Below are 18,473 nucleotides of genomic sequence, written 5' to 3'. Positions count from 1 at the left end.
CCAGCCCCGAGCGGTTGTTAGAATCACTTAGAACAGCACAAACCCGTCGTCCTCATAGGCGCAGCTTTGTACCAGGCAGTGCCTGGTGGTGTCTGTAAGCTATCACCCAATGCATTCAAGTGTAAGAAAGGTGCCCAGGAAGCCACATTCACATCAGGATCTCCTAAGATCTTTATGGACCTGCCCCTGAAGCTGATTCCTGCCATTTAATCATATCGGTTATCTGTTATTATGTCACATAGAAGCAATAAGATCTTATCATCTCACTTCAGCTGAACTACCAGCCGCAGATCTGATTAGGTTTCATATTCTTCTGAAACCTAAATATAGATTATTCTGTGACTGACAACCTAGAGATTGCATCAGATGGAACACAAAAGAGGCGGAAAGTCTTAAAGAGGCGAATGATTTGCATCAGGTTTCTTGCAGAAATTATAAAAACTGTCCCATTTATCTGAATAGGGCTTGCAGAAATGCAGGCACAGGTTGATGAAAATTCTGTAGCAAATCTGAAGAAGGACAACAAGTTATTAATAACCCCCCCCCCCCCCTTAAAACACATTTCACACTAAACTGAAAATCTAAATTTTCCTAAAGATTCAGATTACGGACGTTGATCATTTTGCCACCAGGGACGCCTCATTAATGATCACTACAAACAACTTTGTGAGCAACCCTTAGGTAATGTCACCGCGCTGGTGAGCTCTGCCTACCAGTATCCTATGTCTATGGGAGGTAAGTACAAGCTTCGACAACAGAGAAGAGTCGGGGGGATATAAAGAAGGATGGTTAATAAATATTCTACCTGACAAGTTTAGATACAAGTCACCTAGGCCACTTGCACACAAACGTTTTTTTTTTCGTGTACGTTCCGTTTTTTTGCGTTCCATATAAAGAACTATTCATTTCAAAGGGTCCGCAAAAAAAACTGAATGTACTCCGTATGCATTCCGTTTCCGTATTTCCGTTCAAAGATAGAACATGTCCTATTATTGTCTGCATAACGGACAAGGATAGTACTATTGGGGGCCAGCTGTTCCGTAATACGTTTTTTCGCGGACCGCAAAATACTGAAAAAGCCATACGGTCGTGTGCAAGAGGCCTTACTAGAAGATTTCAGGGTGGATTATACCAGGTTTGGTTTTGTGGTTCTAAAAGGAGGTAAGTGGGAATTCACTGTGTCCTGACAGGTAAAAAGCTTCACAACAGATGTGTCCAGACAGGTCTGTTAGAAAATGTTCTGTTTTGCAGTCTCGCATGAGTGACACTTTACTGGTGTCCATTACCTATCCTTGCTAAAAACACACTGCCAGGTTTAACCCTTTCATCGCCAGCTGAGCGTGCACACAAAGGCAAACACCTGCAATCTAGACCCAAGGACGCATTTCGGCAATAAGCGCAATGGATTTGTTGTTGTATTTTTGTTACAATTTGTTGACATTTGCTGTTGGTGGATTTACTGTGCATCCGGCTGGAGACAAATAGTGCACTTATCACTACAAACCCCACATTTGCTCATTGTCTCCTATCTTGAAGAATCAGCACAAGTCACAGACTTTTCATTGGAGACTTCAGACACAGACTTTAGGGTCACACGGTGAGGTTTACGGAGGCAGTTTTGGAAGCCAAAGTCAGGAGTGGATCATAAAAGGAGAGAAGGTGTGAAGGACAGGTACGTCTTCTTCAATTCATTCCTGGTTTCGGCTTCCAAAACTGCATCAGGAAACCTGATCGTGTGGCTGTACCCTTACAACCTGCAAGGGGGATCTGAATCTAAACACTAATAGCAGACAGGCTGGACTGCGTCCAACATACTATGGAGTGTGAAAGTCTCATTCATTTCCCTTCTCCAGGGAACCTTCACCGGGGTCATATTCCTAATATAAGACTGCAATGCAAAGACACAGCACCAGGCAAGACTCTCATCATCCATCCATCTGTCCCATGTTACCTCAATGCTCTTGGTGGTTGCACTCTTGACTTCCAGAGTTAAATTGACCCTTTTGACGGTGAGATAGAAGGGATAATCCTTCGCCACCATTGTGGCTTTGGGGTTAGTCCTTTGGGTGGTCACAGTGGATCCTGAGAGTAAAACAGATGTGTAAAAGTGCGGGCTCTCAGCTCCAGAGCTCCAGTGCAGCCGGGAGAGAGTGCAAAATCCAGTTGTGATCTTTCCGTGAGTGCATTACACTGGCTGAGTCTGAGTCTGACTAGCACAGGGGAGGGTGAGGGAAAGCTGATGGTGTCAGCACTGGAAACACTACACCACAGCCATTAGAGAAATCCCTCCTCTCTGCTGTGCTGGGGGAAGTGGCTGCAGCTCCACAACCTGCTCCTCAGCCAGCAATGGTCTGATCACTCAGAACACCCGCTTTTTCTCGCCCTCTAATTCTCTTCAACTCATTGCTCTGTAATATATACACTTCTCCCCTCCTTCTCCGTGGTTTTCAGTAATCTTTACTTCTTTACCCCCTTTTCCCTCCCTATTAGTCTTCTTGCTCTGTATATACAGCACCTGTCTCTTCCCCTCTCTCAGAGCTGTCTACTCCTCACATTTCTTCTCTATATATCTCTTTTTCTCTCCCTATTAGTCTTCTTGCTCTGTATATACAGCACCAGTCTCTTCCCCTCTCTCAATGCTCTCTACTTCTCTCCTCCGTCCTCTATATCTCTCTCCCTTTTCCCTCTCTATTTGTCTTCTTGCTCTCCATATAAGACCTGTCTCTATCTGTCTCTTCCCCTCTCTTAATGCTGTCTCTCATTTCTTCTCTATACATCTCTCTTTCCTCCTCTCTATTAGTGTTATTGCTCTCTATATAAGAACTGTCTCAATCTGTTTCTTTCCCTCTCTGAGTGGTCTCTACCTCTGTAACATTCCTCTATATGACTCTCTCTCTCTCTCTCTCTCTCTCTCTCTCTGTTTGCAGGTCTGTCTTCCTCAGTTCATCTTTTCTCATCTCTATGCACTTCTTTCTCATTGTTCTCTCTCTCTCTTTCTCTCTCTCTCTCTTCATCCTCTTCCCCCTTTCTATCTCACCTTGTCTCTGCCTTTCTACTTCTATCTCATCTCTATTTATTTATTTATTTATTTTATGCACTTATATAGCGCCACTATATGCTGCAGCTTTACAGACATTATCATCACACTGTCCCCAATGGGGCTCACAATCTAAGTTCCCTATCAGTATGTCTTTGGAGTGTGGGAGGAAACCGGAGTGTCCGGAGGAAACCCACGCAAGCATGGGGAGAACATACAAACTCTATGCACTTCTCTTTGCGGGATGCGTGCCGACCTATTCATTTCAATGGGGCCACAAAAGATGCGGACAGCACACCATGTCCTGTTCGCTTCCGTAGTTCCGTTCCGCGGCCCCGCAAAAAAGATATAGCATGTCCATGTCCTATTCATTGCGGACAAGATTTTCTATGGTAGCGGCGGCCATGTACGGTCTGCAAATTGCAGAACGCACACAGGCCGGTTATCAGTGTTTTGCGTATCCGCAAAACACTACGGTCGTGTGAATGTAGCTTTATCTCTCTCACTTCTCATCCCCCCTTTTATCTCACCCTGTCTCTTACTGTCATCCACATTGCCATCTCGCTCTACACTTGTCTCTCTGTATTTCTGTTTGGCCGCGTCCTCCTCTCTCTTTCCTATTTTTTCCCATATGTACACAGGCATTATTTCTCATTGAATGGCATTTCTATCCAAAAGTAAAGGCAATAAAAGAACTATGATGTAATGAATGCAGCAAAAAAAGCTTAATTTAAACATTTCCATTGTTGCCTAGGTTTTTCCATTTCCCCTTTTGATTCCTATACGAGAGTTTGATGACAAAATGTTTCAGGGGAAACCCAACGTACTGTCGTTTTTCCAGTGGATAGACCTAAGATATTATCAAATCCGGGGGCACATGAGTCATTACAACGCAGCGCTCGGTTGAGGGGCTGAAGAGTGGGCGCCCTGTGAGCCTTACATTTTAACCCTCTATGGGTTTCCTATAGGTGCATTTATGATCAATATGACTATAAGAAGCACAAGGCCTGTGCCAGCCATGTCTGATCTGTTGTACACATGCTACATATTGTCAGATGACGCTCTCTTTTTAGACTGATTCACATTTCTTTCCGTACTATGGCTGGTTCAGATGGGCTCTTGTGTTTTGGCTCAGCTGAACAGTAGTCCGGGAGTTGGACGCAGGAATCTACGCTATGTGGCTATATTACAGTCCTGTAAAACCAGCCATTATACCATTTTGCTGTAATCGTTTTTTTTTTTTGTTGTTTTTTTTTTACTCTGTTCTTGGAAATGTGCTTAGAATTGATTCTACAGGAAATACAATGTAAAATCTGTGCTTCCTCTTGCTGCATTCTCCTTTCACCGCCTATATATAGTGCATGTTATAATGGATAGGTGCCCACACAGCTATGTCTGCCCGTGCATATACCCTATCGGTTAGGCTGAGTGTGTACGTGCGGTAATAGGAAGAAAGCTGCTGCCAGACACCTCTGACGGTGGCTTATCTCCTGGGAGAACTCATCCCATGGACATCATCTGTGCAGGGAAAGTAAGGCGCTCCACATACACGTTAGATTGGCGCCCATCCCCACTAGAAACGGCAGGGTCAGCCAACAGTACTGTAAAGTGTATGGGGCCCTTAATCTTAGTATCCTTTTAGGGTCTCATGTTGGCTCTGTCTAAAGACCTACACAGGGGCGGACTGGAAAGTGGCCCTGAAAAAAATAAATTAAAAAAATACTAAAAGTGGCCCCGTTTTGTAGTCAGGTCCAAGTTGACGGAAGGCAGGGCCACCACAAGTAGGCAGGGCCAGCAATACCATACTGCGGCACATTATACCACAGTCCATCACAAATGGCCGGCTCAGGCGGCCCCTTGGGCATCTGCCCACCGGGAAATTTCCCTGTAAGGTCCATGGCCAATCAGCCCCTGGACTTACACTTAAACTGCACCTTGTGAACAAGGCTCAAAGCCAGTTTTACAGCTGTGACCTACTGATAAAACTGCATCCGTAAAAGCAACATATGCAGCGCTGTATGATCATGCATACAAAAAACACCTGCCCTCAGAGCACCCTGAAATCTAAGCATTTGGTACTAAACAAACGCAAAACTTTATTTTATTACCAATAAAATATATCATCTTGCTAGTGTCACATGCATGTCGGGGTCTGTATAGCTGAGCAATTGGGAATGTGCCATCTAATCGCTTTTACTGTTGCTGGCCTACGTCCATATACTGCTTTACACAGGAGCAAACACGTATAGGACTAGTCATGTTAATGAGATGAAGGACTAAATCTGAAATGGGGGAGGGGGGGGGGGTCACACTGACATTATACCCATTAAGTGGTGTCACAAATCCACAATGTCCCCTCAGCCAGAGACCAATAGACATGTAAATAACAATCAGGGCCGCTCAGGGGGAGGGGGGTTTATAGTAATTGGAGTTTTTGTAATTCACAAATCCTATTAAACAAAGCTTTTAAGGCAATATATTTGCTACTTAGGCATGACATACAGTATCTGTATTTTGGCAATATCTGCAATTAATAGGGCATTTACCCCTCTAGGGGACAGGGGTCCAAGGTTTCATCAGCTTTGCATTTATTTGAGACAAATACCAAATCTTTCTAAAATTTGCGCTTTTTCATTGCCCTTTTTAGTCTTTTTTTAAACACAAAGAATAAAAATTCCCCCCCATCACTGTGGAATATGTTGGTGTTAAAGGGCATCTGTCAGCAGACTTGTACCTATGACACTGGCTGACCTGTTACATGTGCACTTGGCAGCTGAAGGCATCTGTGTTGGTCCCATGTTCATATGTGATCGCATTGCTGAGAATAATGATGTTTTAATATATGCCAAAGAGCCTCTAGGAGCAACGGGGGCGTTACTGTTACACCTACAGGCTCTGCTCTCTCTGCAACTGCTGTACCCTCTGCCCTTTGATTGACAGGCAGTGAAAACGTGATCACACTTGGCCCTGACTTCTTCTAAAGTCAATCAAAGTGCAGGGGGCACAGCAGTTGCAGAGAAAGAGTCATAGGGACAAAAGTTCTTCCCTCTCAGGGGTTCCGGTATTTTTTACAACAAGAATAGCAAAAAATGTCAAAAATATCAAAACGCAGAAGCAAATAAATATATATATATATATATATAAGATAGAAAAACCGCAGCACTTCCAGATGGTGAAAAATGTGTAATCCTTTATTCACCCAAGCTTGGGTGAATAAAGGATTACACATTTTTCACCATCTGGAAGTGCTGCGGTTTTTTCTCTTATATATACAACTGTGGTCGAGTTTGCACCGCTGGCACTCCTTTCCAGTATCAAGGTGTGCCCTGGACTTGCTTTCTTTGGTTATATATATATATATATATATATATATATATATATATATATATACTGTATATATGTATATATACACTGAACAAAAATATAAATGCAACACTTTTGTGTATGTAGAAAATGTTTCAGTCTTTCGGTTCAGCTCATACAAAATGGGAGCAAAACCGAGTGTTGTGTTTATATTTTTGTGCAATGTATACAGTACAGACCAAAAGTTTGGACACACCTTCTCATTCAAAGAGTTTTCTTTATTTTCATGACTATGAAGGCATCAAAACTATGAATTAACACATGTGGAATTATATACATAACAAACAAGTGTGAAACAACTGAAAATATGTAATATTCTAGGTTCTTCAAAGTAGCCACCTTTTGCTTTGATTACTGCTTTGCACACTCTTGGCATTCTCTTGATGAGCTTCAAGAGGTAGTCCCCTGAAATGGTCTTCCAATAGTCTTGAAGGAGTTCCCAGAGATGCTTAGCACTTGTTGGCCCTTTTGCCTTAACTCTGCGGTCCGGCTCACCCCAAACCATCTCGATTGGGTTCAGGTCCGGTGACTGGAGGCCAGGTCATCTGGCGCAGCACCCCATCACTCTGCTTGATGGTCAAATAGCCTTTACTTTCAAAGTTTTCCCAATTTTTCGGCTGACTGACTGACCTCCATTTCTTAAAGTAATGATGGCCACTCGTTTTTCTTTACTTAGCTGCTTTTTTCTTGCCATAATACAAATTCTAACAGTCTATTCAGTAGGACTATCAGCTGTGTATCTACCTGACTTCTCCTCAACGCAACTGATGGTCCCAACTCCATTTATAAGGCAAGAAATCCCACTTATTAACCCTGACAGGGCACACCTGTGAAGTGAAAACCATTTCAGGGGACTACCTCTTGAAGCTCATCAAGAGAATGCCAAGAGTGTGCAAAGCAGTAATCAAAGCAAAAGGTGGCTACTTTGAAGAACCTAGAATATGACATATTTTCAGTTGTTTCACACTTGTTTGTTATGTATATAATTCCACATGTGTTAATTCATAGTTTTGATGCCTTCAGTGTGAATCTACAATTTTCATAGTCATGAAAATAAAGAAAACTCTTTGAATGAGAAGGTGTGTCCAAACTTTTGGTCTGTACTGTATATCAAGGGAAAAATTCAAATAAGTACCAGAGGATTGGGCATGTTCATAATCGGACTTGCTCGACCCTAGATGATTCTATACACAGTAGATAGTTGACCAGTCCTGCCAAATTCGGCAGGTTTAGCCTATATTGATCTAATGTGTATGGTCACCTTATCCCCATTTTAATATCTGGATTGTAATTCCACACTGGTAGAATTAAGGATATTGGAAAATGATACATTTTGTTGTTTATAGCACCAGCAGTATCTGCAATGTTGTACACAATCGCTCGTATTGGTCATTTGTGTGGATTCTGGATACGGTCTGACATATAACGTGTGTTACAGCAAAAGTCAACAGGTTATTTGCAAGTGTAATTATTATCACCGTATCCAAAGAGTACAAATTGGCACACATACCTGTCATAAGCAAACACAGCAGCAATTAATGACACAAAGGTCAGCAACCCCTCAAGGCTTCTTGCTACAAAAAGTGACTTAAACTAGTTCAGCAAATTGCAATTCCTTGTTTCACCAGAATCCCTTGTTTTAGTGTGAAGAATTATAGCTGTTATACGTCAACCATTCATTAAAGGGATTCTGTCACCTCGTTTTAGCCTATAGAGCTGCGGACATGCACGGCTAGATCGCCACTAGCGTGTCCACAATATCGCAATATACCGGTCCTATAGCGCTGTGTCCTTTTATTGTGTTTAAAAAATGATTTTATAGATATGTAAGTGAGCCTGGTAAGGAGCCCCAGGGGCTGTACCAACCTTCTTGGAGCCCAGCCACGCGCCCCTGTGAAGGAGCCCAGCACCGCCTGCGTCCTCCGAATCTCCTTCTTGCTCACAGTTAGATCGCCGTAATCTCGCGATGCGCGAGCTCCCACATGCGCAGTTCCTTCTCTGAGGCTGATGCCAGCATCGTGAGATTACAGCAATCTAACTGTGAAGAAAGGAGGAGATTCAGAGGACGCAGGCGGTGCTGGGCTCCTTCACAGGGGCGCGTGGCTGGACTCCACGAAGGTTCGTACAGCCCCTTGGGCTCCTTACCAGGCTCATTTACATATCTCTAAAATCAATTTTTAAACACAATAAAAGGACACAGCGCTATGGGACAGGTATATTGCGATATTGTGGACATGCTAGCGGCGATCTAGCCGTGCATGTCCGCAGCTCTATAAGCTAAAACGAGGTGACAGAATCCCCAGGTATTTGGGAATGTGTTTGTTTTAGCAACAGCTAAATACCCTGTTACTGAATTATACGGTAAAGAAACAATAAACATATAAATGCACAGAAATTCCTCTAAGGCTACTTTCACACTAGCGTTTTTTGCGGACCAGTAATGGATCTGCAAAAACGCTCCAGTTACAATAATACAACCGCATGCATCCGTCATGAACGGATCCGGTTGTATTATGTCTTCTATAGCCATGACAGATCCGTTTGTATTATCTGTAACATAGCCAAGACGGATCCGTCTTGAACACCATTGAAAGTCAATAGGGGACGGATGCGTTTTCTATTGTGCCAGATTGTGTCAGAGAAAACTGATCCGTCCCCATTGACTTACATTGTGTGTCAAGATGGATCCGTTTGGCTCCGCTTCGTCAGGCGGACAGAAAAACGCTGCAGGCAGCGTTTTGGTGTCCGCCTCCAGAGCGGAATGGAGACGGAACGGAGGCAAACTGATGCATTCTGAGCGGATCCTTATCCATTCAGAATGCATTAGGGCAAAACTGATCCGTTTTGGACCGCGTGTGAGAGCCCTGAACGGATCTCACAAACGGGAAGACAAAACGCCAGTGTGAAAGTAGTCTAATATTCTTCATTGCTTTACTCCCATTTTTTCTCATATTTTATAAAAAATCTGAGAAATATATATAAAGCGATCTTCTTTCTGTGCCCAAGGAGAGCAGCCCCCCCCTTACTCTCTCTCCTGTGTCTGGCTGTAAGACAGCTGATTGCAGCAGGAGCCTCTCCCTCTGCTCTAGCTAAGCCCCTCCCCTCTGCTCTAGCTAAGCCCCTCCCCTCAGCCATGTACAAGCCAAAAATGGAACTTATCAGCAGGAAATTATCCACCGACTATTTGTTACATGCAGACGGACAACTCCGTGGACAAGTGTATGTCCAGTTTTCCTTTTTTTATACTTTAAACTAGGTTTAATGCTTTTTTTTTATTTTTTTATTTAGCTGTATTCTTTGCGGATCTGTGTTTTGCGGACAGCAAAATGCATACAGTTGTGTGCATGAGCCCTTAGTGATGAGCAAATCGATTCGTACCCACTTCTAATGAAGCTCTCCGCAGCCGCTTGATTGACAAGGCTAGGCTAGACATCTCGCCCGGCCCTGACAATCCCTAGCCTGCGCCACTGCTCCAAGGAGGCTCTGCTGCCAATGCCAAAGCAACAACTGTGCATGCGCCACTACACTTCCAGGTAGAGGCGCATAAACAGTCCCTGCTATGGAAGTGTAAAAAGAGCCTCTGCCCCTGCACCACCACTCACAGTAGCGGCGCAGGCTAGCTATTGTCAGGGAGGGGCGAAATGTCTAGCCCTGTCAATCAAGTGGCGGGGGCTCCTTAAAGAACTGGTTATGAAGAACGTCACATTATCATTAGGGACTGTTTAAAGCAGAGAACCCCTTTAATATGTATCTACTATTAGAGGAGTTGGTTATAGCTGCCTGTGTTCTGTCTATGGAGCAGCAGACACGAGCTGTCATTAAAAAAAATCATACACCTACTGACGGGGAAGCTTCCCTGATCTCTTATCAAAACGGCTTCTGGTCAGATAATTACTGTAAATGCAACTCTGTAAAATTAAAGTGTACGGTCGCTTATAAAGGGACTTTCACTATTGATACCTGTAAGTAACACTGTAAATATGACTTCATCTTAGGATGGACTTGATTCGGATGACCCAGAACATCATGTGATGATAAAAAATTATATAACCAGCCTGTACGGATTCAGAAGATCTGGGACATTCACTTGTTTACTGCTCTTTTCATTCATTCATTAAATTGAGTAATTTTTTTCTCTTTGCAGCAGTTCAGCTTCTGGCAGAGACAACCAGGTGACGCTCCATAACAGTGTATTGTAAGAGCAGACCACTGAGACTATTGACCAGTGATCCCGATGCTGCGAGCAATAAGCCAGGAGCAGGCGTCACATCATAAGGATTGCTAAATAGGATGCTCCTATGATTATTTGTAACCAACTGGTGATATGTCACCAGGATCAACCTTGTACAACCAGGCATGTAGCCTGGTAGGGTTGTTGAAGCTGATTAAAATGAGACTGTTCTTTTCGCTGTAGGCGCCATCGTTCTTGAGAAATTTGAACTTTTATTATGATGTAAATGAGCTATTGGAGCACCGGGAGGTGGTCTTATGTGGTATGAGCACCGCTCCAGCGACGGCTCTGGTGCTCAATACTAATACATCTCTCCTTCAAAACACCCCCCCACTAAGATTGACAGAGATAGACTTCTGGTCTAGCGCTGAGATCTTGCTCCTGCGCACTCTCACTCTAGAACGGCGCATGCGCACTAATCATCTTCGTTCGGCGAGTGCGCAGGCGTGAGATCTCAGTGCTAGACCAGAACTCTAGCACTGTTGTCAATGTAAAGGGACGGGGCATGTTTTGAAGGAGAGAGACGTTAGAATTGAGCACCAGGGGCATCACTGGAGTGGTGCTCATAGCGCATAAGCCGGCCTCCTGGTGCTCCAATAGCTCATTTGCATAATAATATGTTTACATTTCTCAAGAACGATGGTACCTGCAGTGAAAAGAAAGGTATCGTTTAAATCAGCTTTAACAACCCTACCAGGCTATATGATCCTGGTGACAGAGCCACTTTAAAGGGTTTGCCCCACAATGGACATTTATTAGCTAGCCACACATTACAGATTACTACAACAGCAGTCGTGTGGTGAAGAGGAGATTTGTGGTCGAGCATGAGTCCTGCTGCCCCATTCAGTGTGCATGGGGCTAAAGGAAAGAGTTAAACACTGTATTCGGCTATCTCCATCACTCCCATAGTATTTAAATAGAGCAGTCACTGGGCATGCCCGCCCGCTGCTCCATTCAAACTCCATCTCACTGTGCTCATGTAGTAAGGAGTGGGGTACACGGGACCACTGTGGCACAACCCCCTTAAAGGGAACTCCCTCCAAAAACTGAAACCACTCTGGGCATATTTCTGACTCAAAAAAGTGGTAAGATAAGGGTACTTTCACACTAGCGTTTTTCTTTTCTGGTATTGAGCTCCGTCACAGGGGCTCAGTACTGGAAAAAAACGCTTCAGTATTATCCTACTGCATTCTGAATGGAGAGCAATCCGTTTAGTATGCATCAGGATGTCTTCACTTCAGTCCCTTTACGGTATTTGGCCGGACAAAATACCGCAGCATGCTGCAGTATTTTCTCCGGCCAAAATTCCGGAACACTTGACGGAATGCCGAATCCGGCATTAATTCCCATTAAAATGTATTAATGCCGGATCCGGTACCAAGTGTTCCAGAAAACCGGATACGATTTCCCGGTCTGCGCAGACCTTTAAGGAAATAACGGATCTGTTTTTTCGGATGACACCGGAATTTCAACGCATTTGTCAGACAGATCCGCATCCGGATCCGTCTACAAATGATATCCGTTTGCATACGAATTTCCGGATCCGGCAGGCAGTTCCGTTCCGGAACTGCCTGCCGGATCCTCACAATGCAAGTGTGAAAGTACCCTTAGTAAGACACTGGCAAACTATGATAAATATCTTTACTATGGCTGTACTTAGTGAAGCTTTATAACTGTTCCATTTTCTTCCTAAATCTGCCCGTACACTGTGGGCCCTGTTCACATTTCCGCTGTGGTTTCCATCATAAACGGAAACCACAACACAATATTGCACAACAGAAGTCTTATAATGGGGTCAGTTTTGAAATGGTATTTATAGAAGAAAAAAAAACTGGGACAGCTTGGCTTCTGCAGCCTGCATGTATTTCAATACATAGCAGTCTGCGGCATGTCATTCACTAGCGAATTCATCAATCTGACAGCTCCTCTCTCTTGTTCCTCTCCTGAATGACTTTCTCAAATCAAATCAGCTTTAGGGCTCATGCACACAACCAGTCCTCAAAACACGGATATGCAAAAAATACAGATGACATCCGTGTGACATCCGTATTGCATCCAATTTTTTGGCTGATGCATTTTAACTATGCCTATCGTTGTCCACAAAATGGCCAAAAATACGACATGTTCTATTTTTTTGCGGAACAGACTTGCGGACATACGGAAACGGAAAGCTCACAGAGGCATTTCTGTATTTTTGCAAAAACTGAACGGCCACGGACAAAAAATACGTTTTTGTGCATGAGCCCTTTAAAGGGGTTTGTCCAGCCATATATATTGATTACCTATCATCAGGATAGGTCATCAATATCTGATCTGCGGGGGTCTGACACCTGGCACCCGTGCCTATCAGCTGTTAGAAGGGAAAGCGGTGCTCCACGTAAGCGCTGTTTCCTGTTCATTACACTGTGCGTCGTCTCGGAAGTGCAATGTGATGGCGCGTGCTCACTCCATTTACTTGAATACAGCGAGTACTTGTAATTACACTACGGCGCCGCTCCACAGGAGCGTAGTGTAATGACCAGGAAGCTGCGCTCGCATGGAGCACCGCCTCCTCCCCTTTACATTAAATATTACTATTTCTTTGAATAAAGAAAAATGATTTAAAAGTGTCCAAGATCTTTACATTGTCCATACACATTATATGAATGTTGGCTAAACCTTCCTATTTCTGAGCATTCAGCAGACACCTATCTAATGCTGGCCATGCACATTCAATGGCTGTCGGATGAACGATTGTTTGGCCGACATCTATGTCGCTCTACTCCCCCATTCACATATACGTTCAGTTTGGCCAAGTGTGCATGTGTTGTCAATGGGGAGAGAGGAGAAAGTCACTGCCAAACACTCTCGAGGACGGCTTATCTCCTGGGAGAACAAAATCAGGCAAGAAAATGTAATTTTGCCCGTTCACCCTCTCCCTTGACATCGTCTGTTGGGGGGGAGTCGGGAGCACCCCATACACATTACATTGCCGATTGAACCTGCTGTTCTTAGTGGGTTTGGCCGAAATACACTAATGTGCATGGAGGCCTTAAAGGGGTATTCCGGTTGTTAGAAGTTATCGCCTATCCACAGGATAGGGGATAACAGATCGTGGGGGTCCTACCACTGGAATCCCTACAGATAACCATAACGGGGGCCTGGTACCCAGTGAAACCCTCTGAAATGAATGGAGCGGCCGGTCGGGGCTGTTCATTTCTATGGGAATTCCGGAAGCAGTGGCGCGGAACTCTCACAGAAATAAATTGAGTGGCACATCTGGTCATTTCAGAGAGGCTGCAGTGGGTACGGGGCTCCCGCTCTCGTGATTGGTGGGGGTCCCAGCAGTAGGACCCCTACTGATCTAATAGTTGCCCCCTATCTGGTGCATAGGGGATAATTTCTAACAACCAGAATACCCATTTAAGGTGTATGGATACCTTAACATTCTAGTTTGTGAAGACTAGGCCTTGTACATGCTTCTGATCCAGGGAACGGCTTCCCCGACTGCGCTCTATGTGCTGTCTTACTCCTGGTGATAGCCCTGCTTATTTACTCACTTGCTAAGCAGCGGCCGGTCACCAGCTCCTAGTTTTCTGTGCACACACAGCTTTTATAAACCGTAAACATTAGGGAGCGATCACAGGGATTTAGAACTGGCACGCACAATAGGAGGAAAATCCTCTCAATTATGAAAGCAATGAAAATTCCAGAGGAAAGTATGGACTTTAAAGCAGAAATGAATTTTGCCTCTGGGGAAAGCAGTAGAAAGCAGAGGTTCACTTCTACGGCTTCACTGTTCTCTACAACTTGTCAGCCAAGACATTTTACTTTTGCTCTGGGCAATAATAAAGAACATTTTCAGACGTGATTAGAAGAGCAGGTCAGAAAACGGTTAACGCTTAGATCATGGTGGAATAAAGAGGTAAACCTTTCCTGAACCAGTCTCTATGAAGTTATATGTTCCATTCCAGCTCCTGCACTGGTGAGTTTTACGTACAGAGCATCGCCGGCGCCAGGACTTTTTCTTTTTAAACATAAAAGTTAAGTGCAGAGAACTGGATGTAAAGAGAAAAGGGAAAAGTCCTCCTTAAAGGGGTTGTGTCATCTCGGACTGGCATATCGCTAGGATGTACCATGATAGTCAGATAGGTGCAGGTCCCACTTCTGGGACCCACAACTATCTCCAAAACGGGGCCCCTGAAGTGAGCGGAGAGCAGCTGCGCATGTGCGGCCGCCCTCCATTCATTTCTATTGGACTGTTGAAAATAACAGAGTGCTGGCCTCGGCTCTCTGCGGCAGACTCTTAGAAGTGAATGGAGTGGTGGCCATGCTTGCCCAGTGCGCTCTCCATTCATTTCTATGGGATTTCCAAAAACAGTAGAACGCACCTACTCGGCTATATTTGGAACTCCCACAGAAATGAATGGGGAGCACGACGCGCATGCGCGGTGCACTCTCCTTCGCTTTCAGGGGCCCGTTCTGCAGATAGGTGCGGATCTCAAAGGTGGGACCTGCACCTATCTGACTCTTTTATTCTTACTTGAAGCTTATGAATTAATTGCCAGCAGTTTGCAATTAAGGTCCGGAAGGGTGTTACCAGTTGTGGTAAAGGGTGAAAGGGTGGGTGTCCCTGCACAGTCTCGCACTATCCAGTCAGTGCTGCCAGTCAGACTAGGCAGGAACACACGGATCCGTTTTTTTGTTCTTTTTATTTTTTTTCTGATCTTCTGATCAGAATAATAACGGTGATGTGACCTCTGCCTAACTCCACTTTCTACGTCACCCCTTTGCTGGAGTTAAACTGCGACAATTTTTTCAACTTTGAAAAAAGTCATGGTCGATAAATCTGGAGTGAAATGAATCAATATAACTTTTCAAAATTGTGCGTTCGCTGGCGGGCGTTGCTTGGCTTTGTGCGGCCAGCCGCAGCATGTGGACTCATAAATGAGGTGCCCAGAGACAAGCTGAAGAATGTGCAAATGCTGTTTGCTGGCTGATTACATCTTCTATGCGAGCATAAAAATCAGCGCTTGTTGGGGGCACATCTGTCTGTGGAAATAAGGGGTGCGCTGCCGTCAAATTCAAACTGAATGGGGGAGGTTGACAGTAGCAACCATTGCTCGTCCCCATACACTTTGCATGCTACAATGGTTGTTCCCTAGGAGTCCTTTTACACAGGCAGTTTCTCTGCCAATTACAAGTGCCCATCAACAATATGCAAGTCAATCAGCATTTGTTATATTTTTATTCTCACTGTTCTATGAGTAAATGGGGGTGAATGGGCATTCGTTCATGCAGCCGCTCATACCCCACTCCTCTCATACACTTTGCTGCCTGTTTGGATGGGGTTTACATGGGGTGATGCCAACAAATGAGCATTTTATGCCCACATAAAAGATGCAATCAGTTAATAAAGGAGCTCATTAGTTGGCTGATTGGCAGATGTTTACTCGGGATCAGGAGTAAACGTTGGTGGGAACCTCCGATCATTGTCCCATGTAAAAAGACCTAACGCTGCTGTTCTGCTTCAGGCAACGAGCAGTGAAGAAATTAGTCACATTGCCTCTGCCTCTCCCATGTACACACCCTTGTAGTTCTCAGTCATGCTAATTACTGACTATGGTGGTCTTGTCTTGGTGTGTCATTATGGGGGACACACCCTGATTATCAGACGGCAAAGGTTTAAAAATTTAAAGTACTGCAAACACTGAGGTTTTAGTTGCTAAGAGATATATGCATAAACCAAAAGGAGTGCTAAAAATATAAAAAGAACTCCATAATAAGTCTACTGCAGAATGCTTTTGCAAAACTCCCAACCAGAACAGTCCCTGATTTCGGTGGTTGTACCGCAGTCATGGGCTGGCTGAGGTATGTCCTGATTTCAATTGTATCTGCATCCTGCATTGAATGAAATGGTGTCAGCTCCCTGCTTCACCATTCGCTGACCTCTGCATTGGACCGGGTGCACAGAGCAAAGGGAAGGGGTGATGCGCTCTGTTCATGGGCGGAAACAGGGCTAGGTGAGCAGTGCTTTTTATTTTATTTAAACTACAGGGACTTCACTTTTGTAAAGGGGGGGGCACTAAGGGGTAGAACTTTTGTAAGGTGGGCACTAAAGGGAAAGCAGTACTGTGATGGCGCACAAAGAGGGGAAATGCAACTGTGAAGGGGCACTAAGGGAGAAGCACTTATTAAGGGTGCAATAAGGAGGCAGCATTCATCCTTTCTGTGGCCAGCCCCTCCCTCGCTGCTTTCTCACTGCCTGGACCTGTAAATTAAAGCAGCGAGGTTGGGACTGGACACAAAAAGTAGCCGAACTTGGGTGCAACAAGAGTAATAGTGAGGCCCTCATTGCACCAAAGATGCCTAATTAGCATATTAGGAGAAGTATCATAACTCATGAGGAAGAGAGCCTCCGATCAACAAAAGGAAAACAGCGTTTTAATCTGGTGAACCATAGCTGTGCCTCTTATGCAAACAGTGGGATAGACAGGTTGTGGTGAGAGATCCCCTTTAAGGAGGGGGGTTTCCAGGATTTTTATAGTGATGGATGCCCTATCCTCAAAACAGGTCATCAATATCAGGTCCGACACCCTGCACCTCCGCAGATCAGCTGTTCCTGAGTAGCTGTTGCTAGAACCACACAGTTCGGTCCATTGTGTAGTGGACAAAACTGGTCACTGCAGCGCTGATCCCATTCACTTCAATGAGACCAGCGCGGCAGAAACCAGCTACGTCCACTACACAATAAACAGAGCTATATAGTTCAGATGACTATTCTCAGGACTGGAGCGACTAGGAAGTAGCTGATCAGTGAGCACTGGCGGAGAATATAGTGAGAGAGTGGGCGCCGCTCCGTTCGCCCTCTGTGGCCCCGTTACCTTCTCCCGCGCTGTATTATAATTGCTACTATCGGAACACCAGGGAGGAGTCTGCCCTGTTTCTCCCTGGGCGTTCCTTCTGCCAGGCTGTGAGCTCTGCGCTGCGATTACACAGCGCTACAGCCAGGGAGAAGGAACGCCCAGGGAGAAACAGGGCAGACTCCTCCCTGGTGTTCCGATAGTAGCAATTACCATACAGCGCGGGAGAAGGTAACGGGGCCACAGCGGGCGAACTGAGCCCAGGGATAATAGTAAGTGCAGTTAGTAGTTATCTTACAATGTTTGGACCCATGAAAGGTCCTCTTTAATAAGCTTGACAGGGCCCCTTCACATACACTGGCGCCGCGCCGGCGACATTGGTGGCTTGCCCTGTCCCTTCGACCCCCGTGCATCTTACTAACAGCCAGCCAGAATCAAGCCGGCGCCGTTCTAATTAGGCTTCCCACCAAGTTCCGGGCCCGGGAACTGGAAGTCCAGAACAGAGGAGCGCCGCGCAGGAGTCGGGACAGGGACGGAACCTCACCTCACGGGTTGCGGACAACTGTGGCGGTGCCAGTGACAGTCTAACAGACTGTGCCCCTACCGAGACCAGGCTCTGGATCTGCCACTGTCAGCGAGGGTGTCAGACTCTTGTCAATCATATACTGATGATATCAAAATCTTGGAAACCCCTCTAAGTCTGAATGCCGTTATTTTCAATGCAAGTGTGCCAAACTACAGTATATCTTACTTATTGAAATGTTCCCATGGGTTTAGTTGGTGTGATTTAATAAAGCCATGTTGTGGTGGTAACAATGCACCCTTCCGATTCTGTGAAAAATATTTCCAGGGAGGGCTAAAGAGTACAAACATTGGATACCGATGCTGAGAAAAATGCCCTAGCTCCTACTGTAACTGAAGGCATATAACTGGACCGATATAACCTGGTCCAATATACAGAGACCAGGGGCGTACAGGTCATACACCCTACAGGGAAATT

General features: G+C 45.0%; 1 protein-coding gene across 6 annotated transcripts in view; it reads right to left on the bottom strand.

The window, feature by feature from the left end:
* Positions 1-18,473, bottom strand: part of ARHGEF3 (Rho guanine nucleotide exchange factor 3) — a 316,670-nt gene that overhangs the window by 48,770 nt on the left and 249,427 nt on the right. Inside the window, exon 1 of one of the 6 annotated variants that reach the window (XM_040406975.1) lies at positions 1,952-2,351. The exons of 4 other annotated variants lie outside the window; for them this stretch is intronic. In XM_040406975.1, coding sequence (XP_040262909.1) covers positions 1,952-2,041 — 90 coding nt within the window. In that variant the 5' untranslated portion in view covers positions 2,042-2,351. Of the gene's footprint in view, positions 1-1,951; positions 2,352-18,473 lie in introns of those variants that run through there. One more of the 6 variants, XM_040406976.1, reaches the window with a different exon arrangement.

Source organism: Bufo bufo, chromosome 9, assembly GCF_905171765.1.
Source record: "Bufo bufo chromosome 9, aBufBuf1.1, whole genome shotgun sequence".
NCBI classification, from domain to species: Eukaryota; Metazoa; Chordata; class Amphibia; order Anura; family Bufonidae; genus Bufo; species Bufo bufo.
The sequence above is the reverse complement of the archived record's forward strand: the minus strand, read 5'-3'. Positions and strand labels throughout refer to the sequence as shown.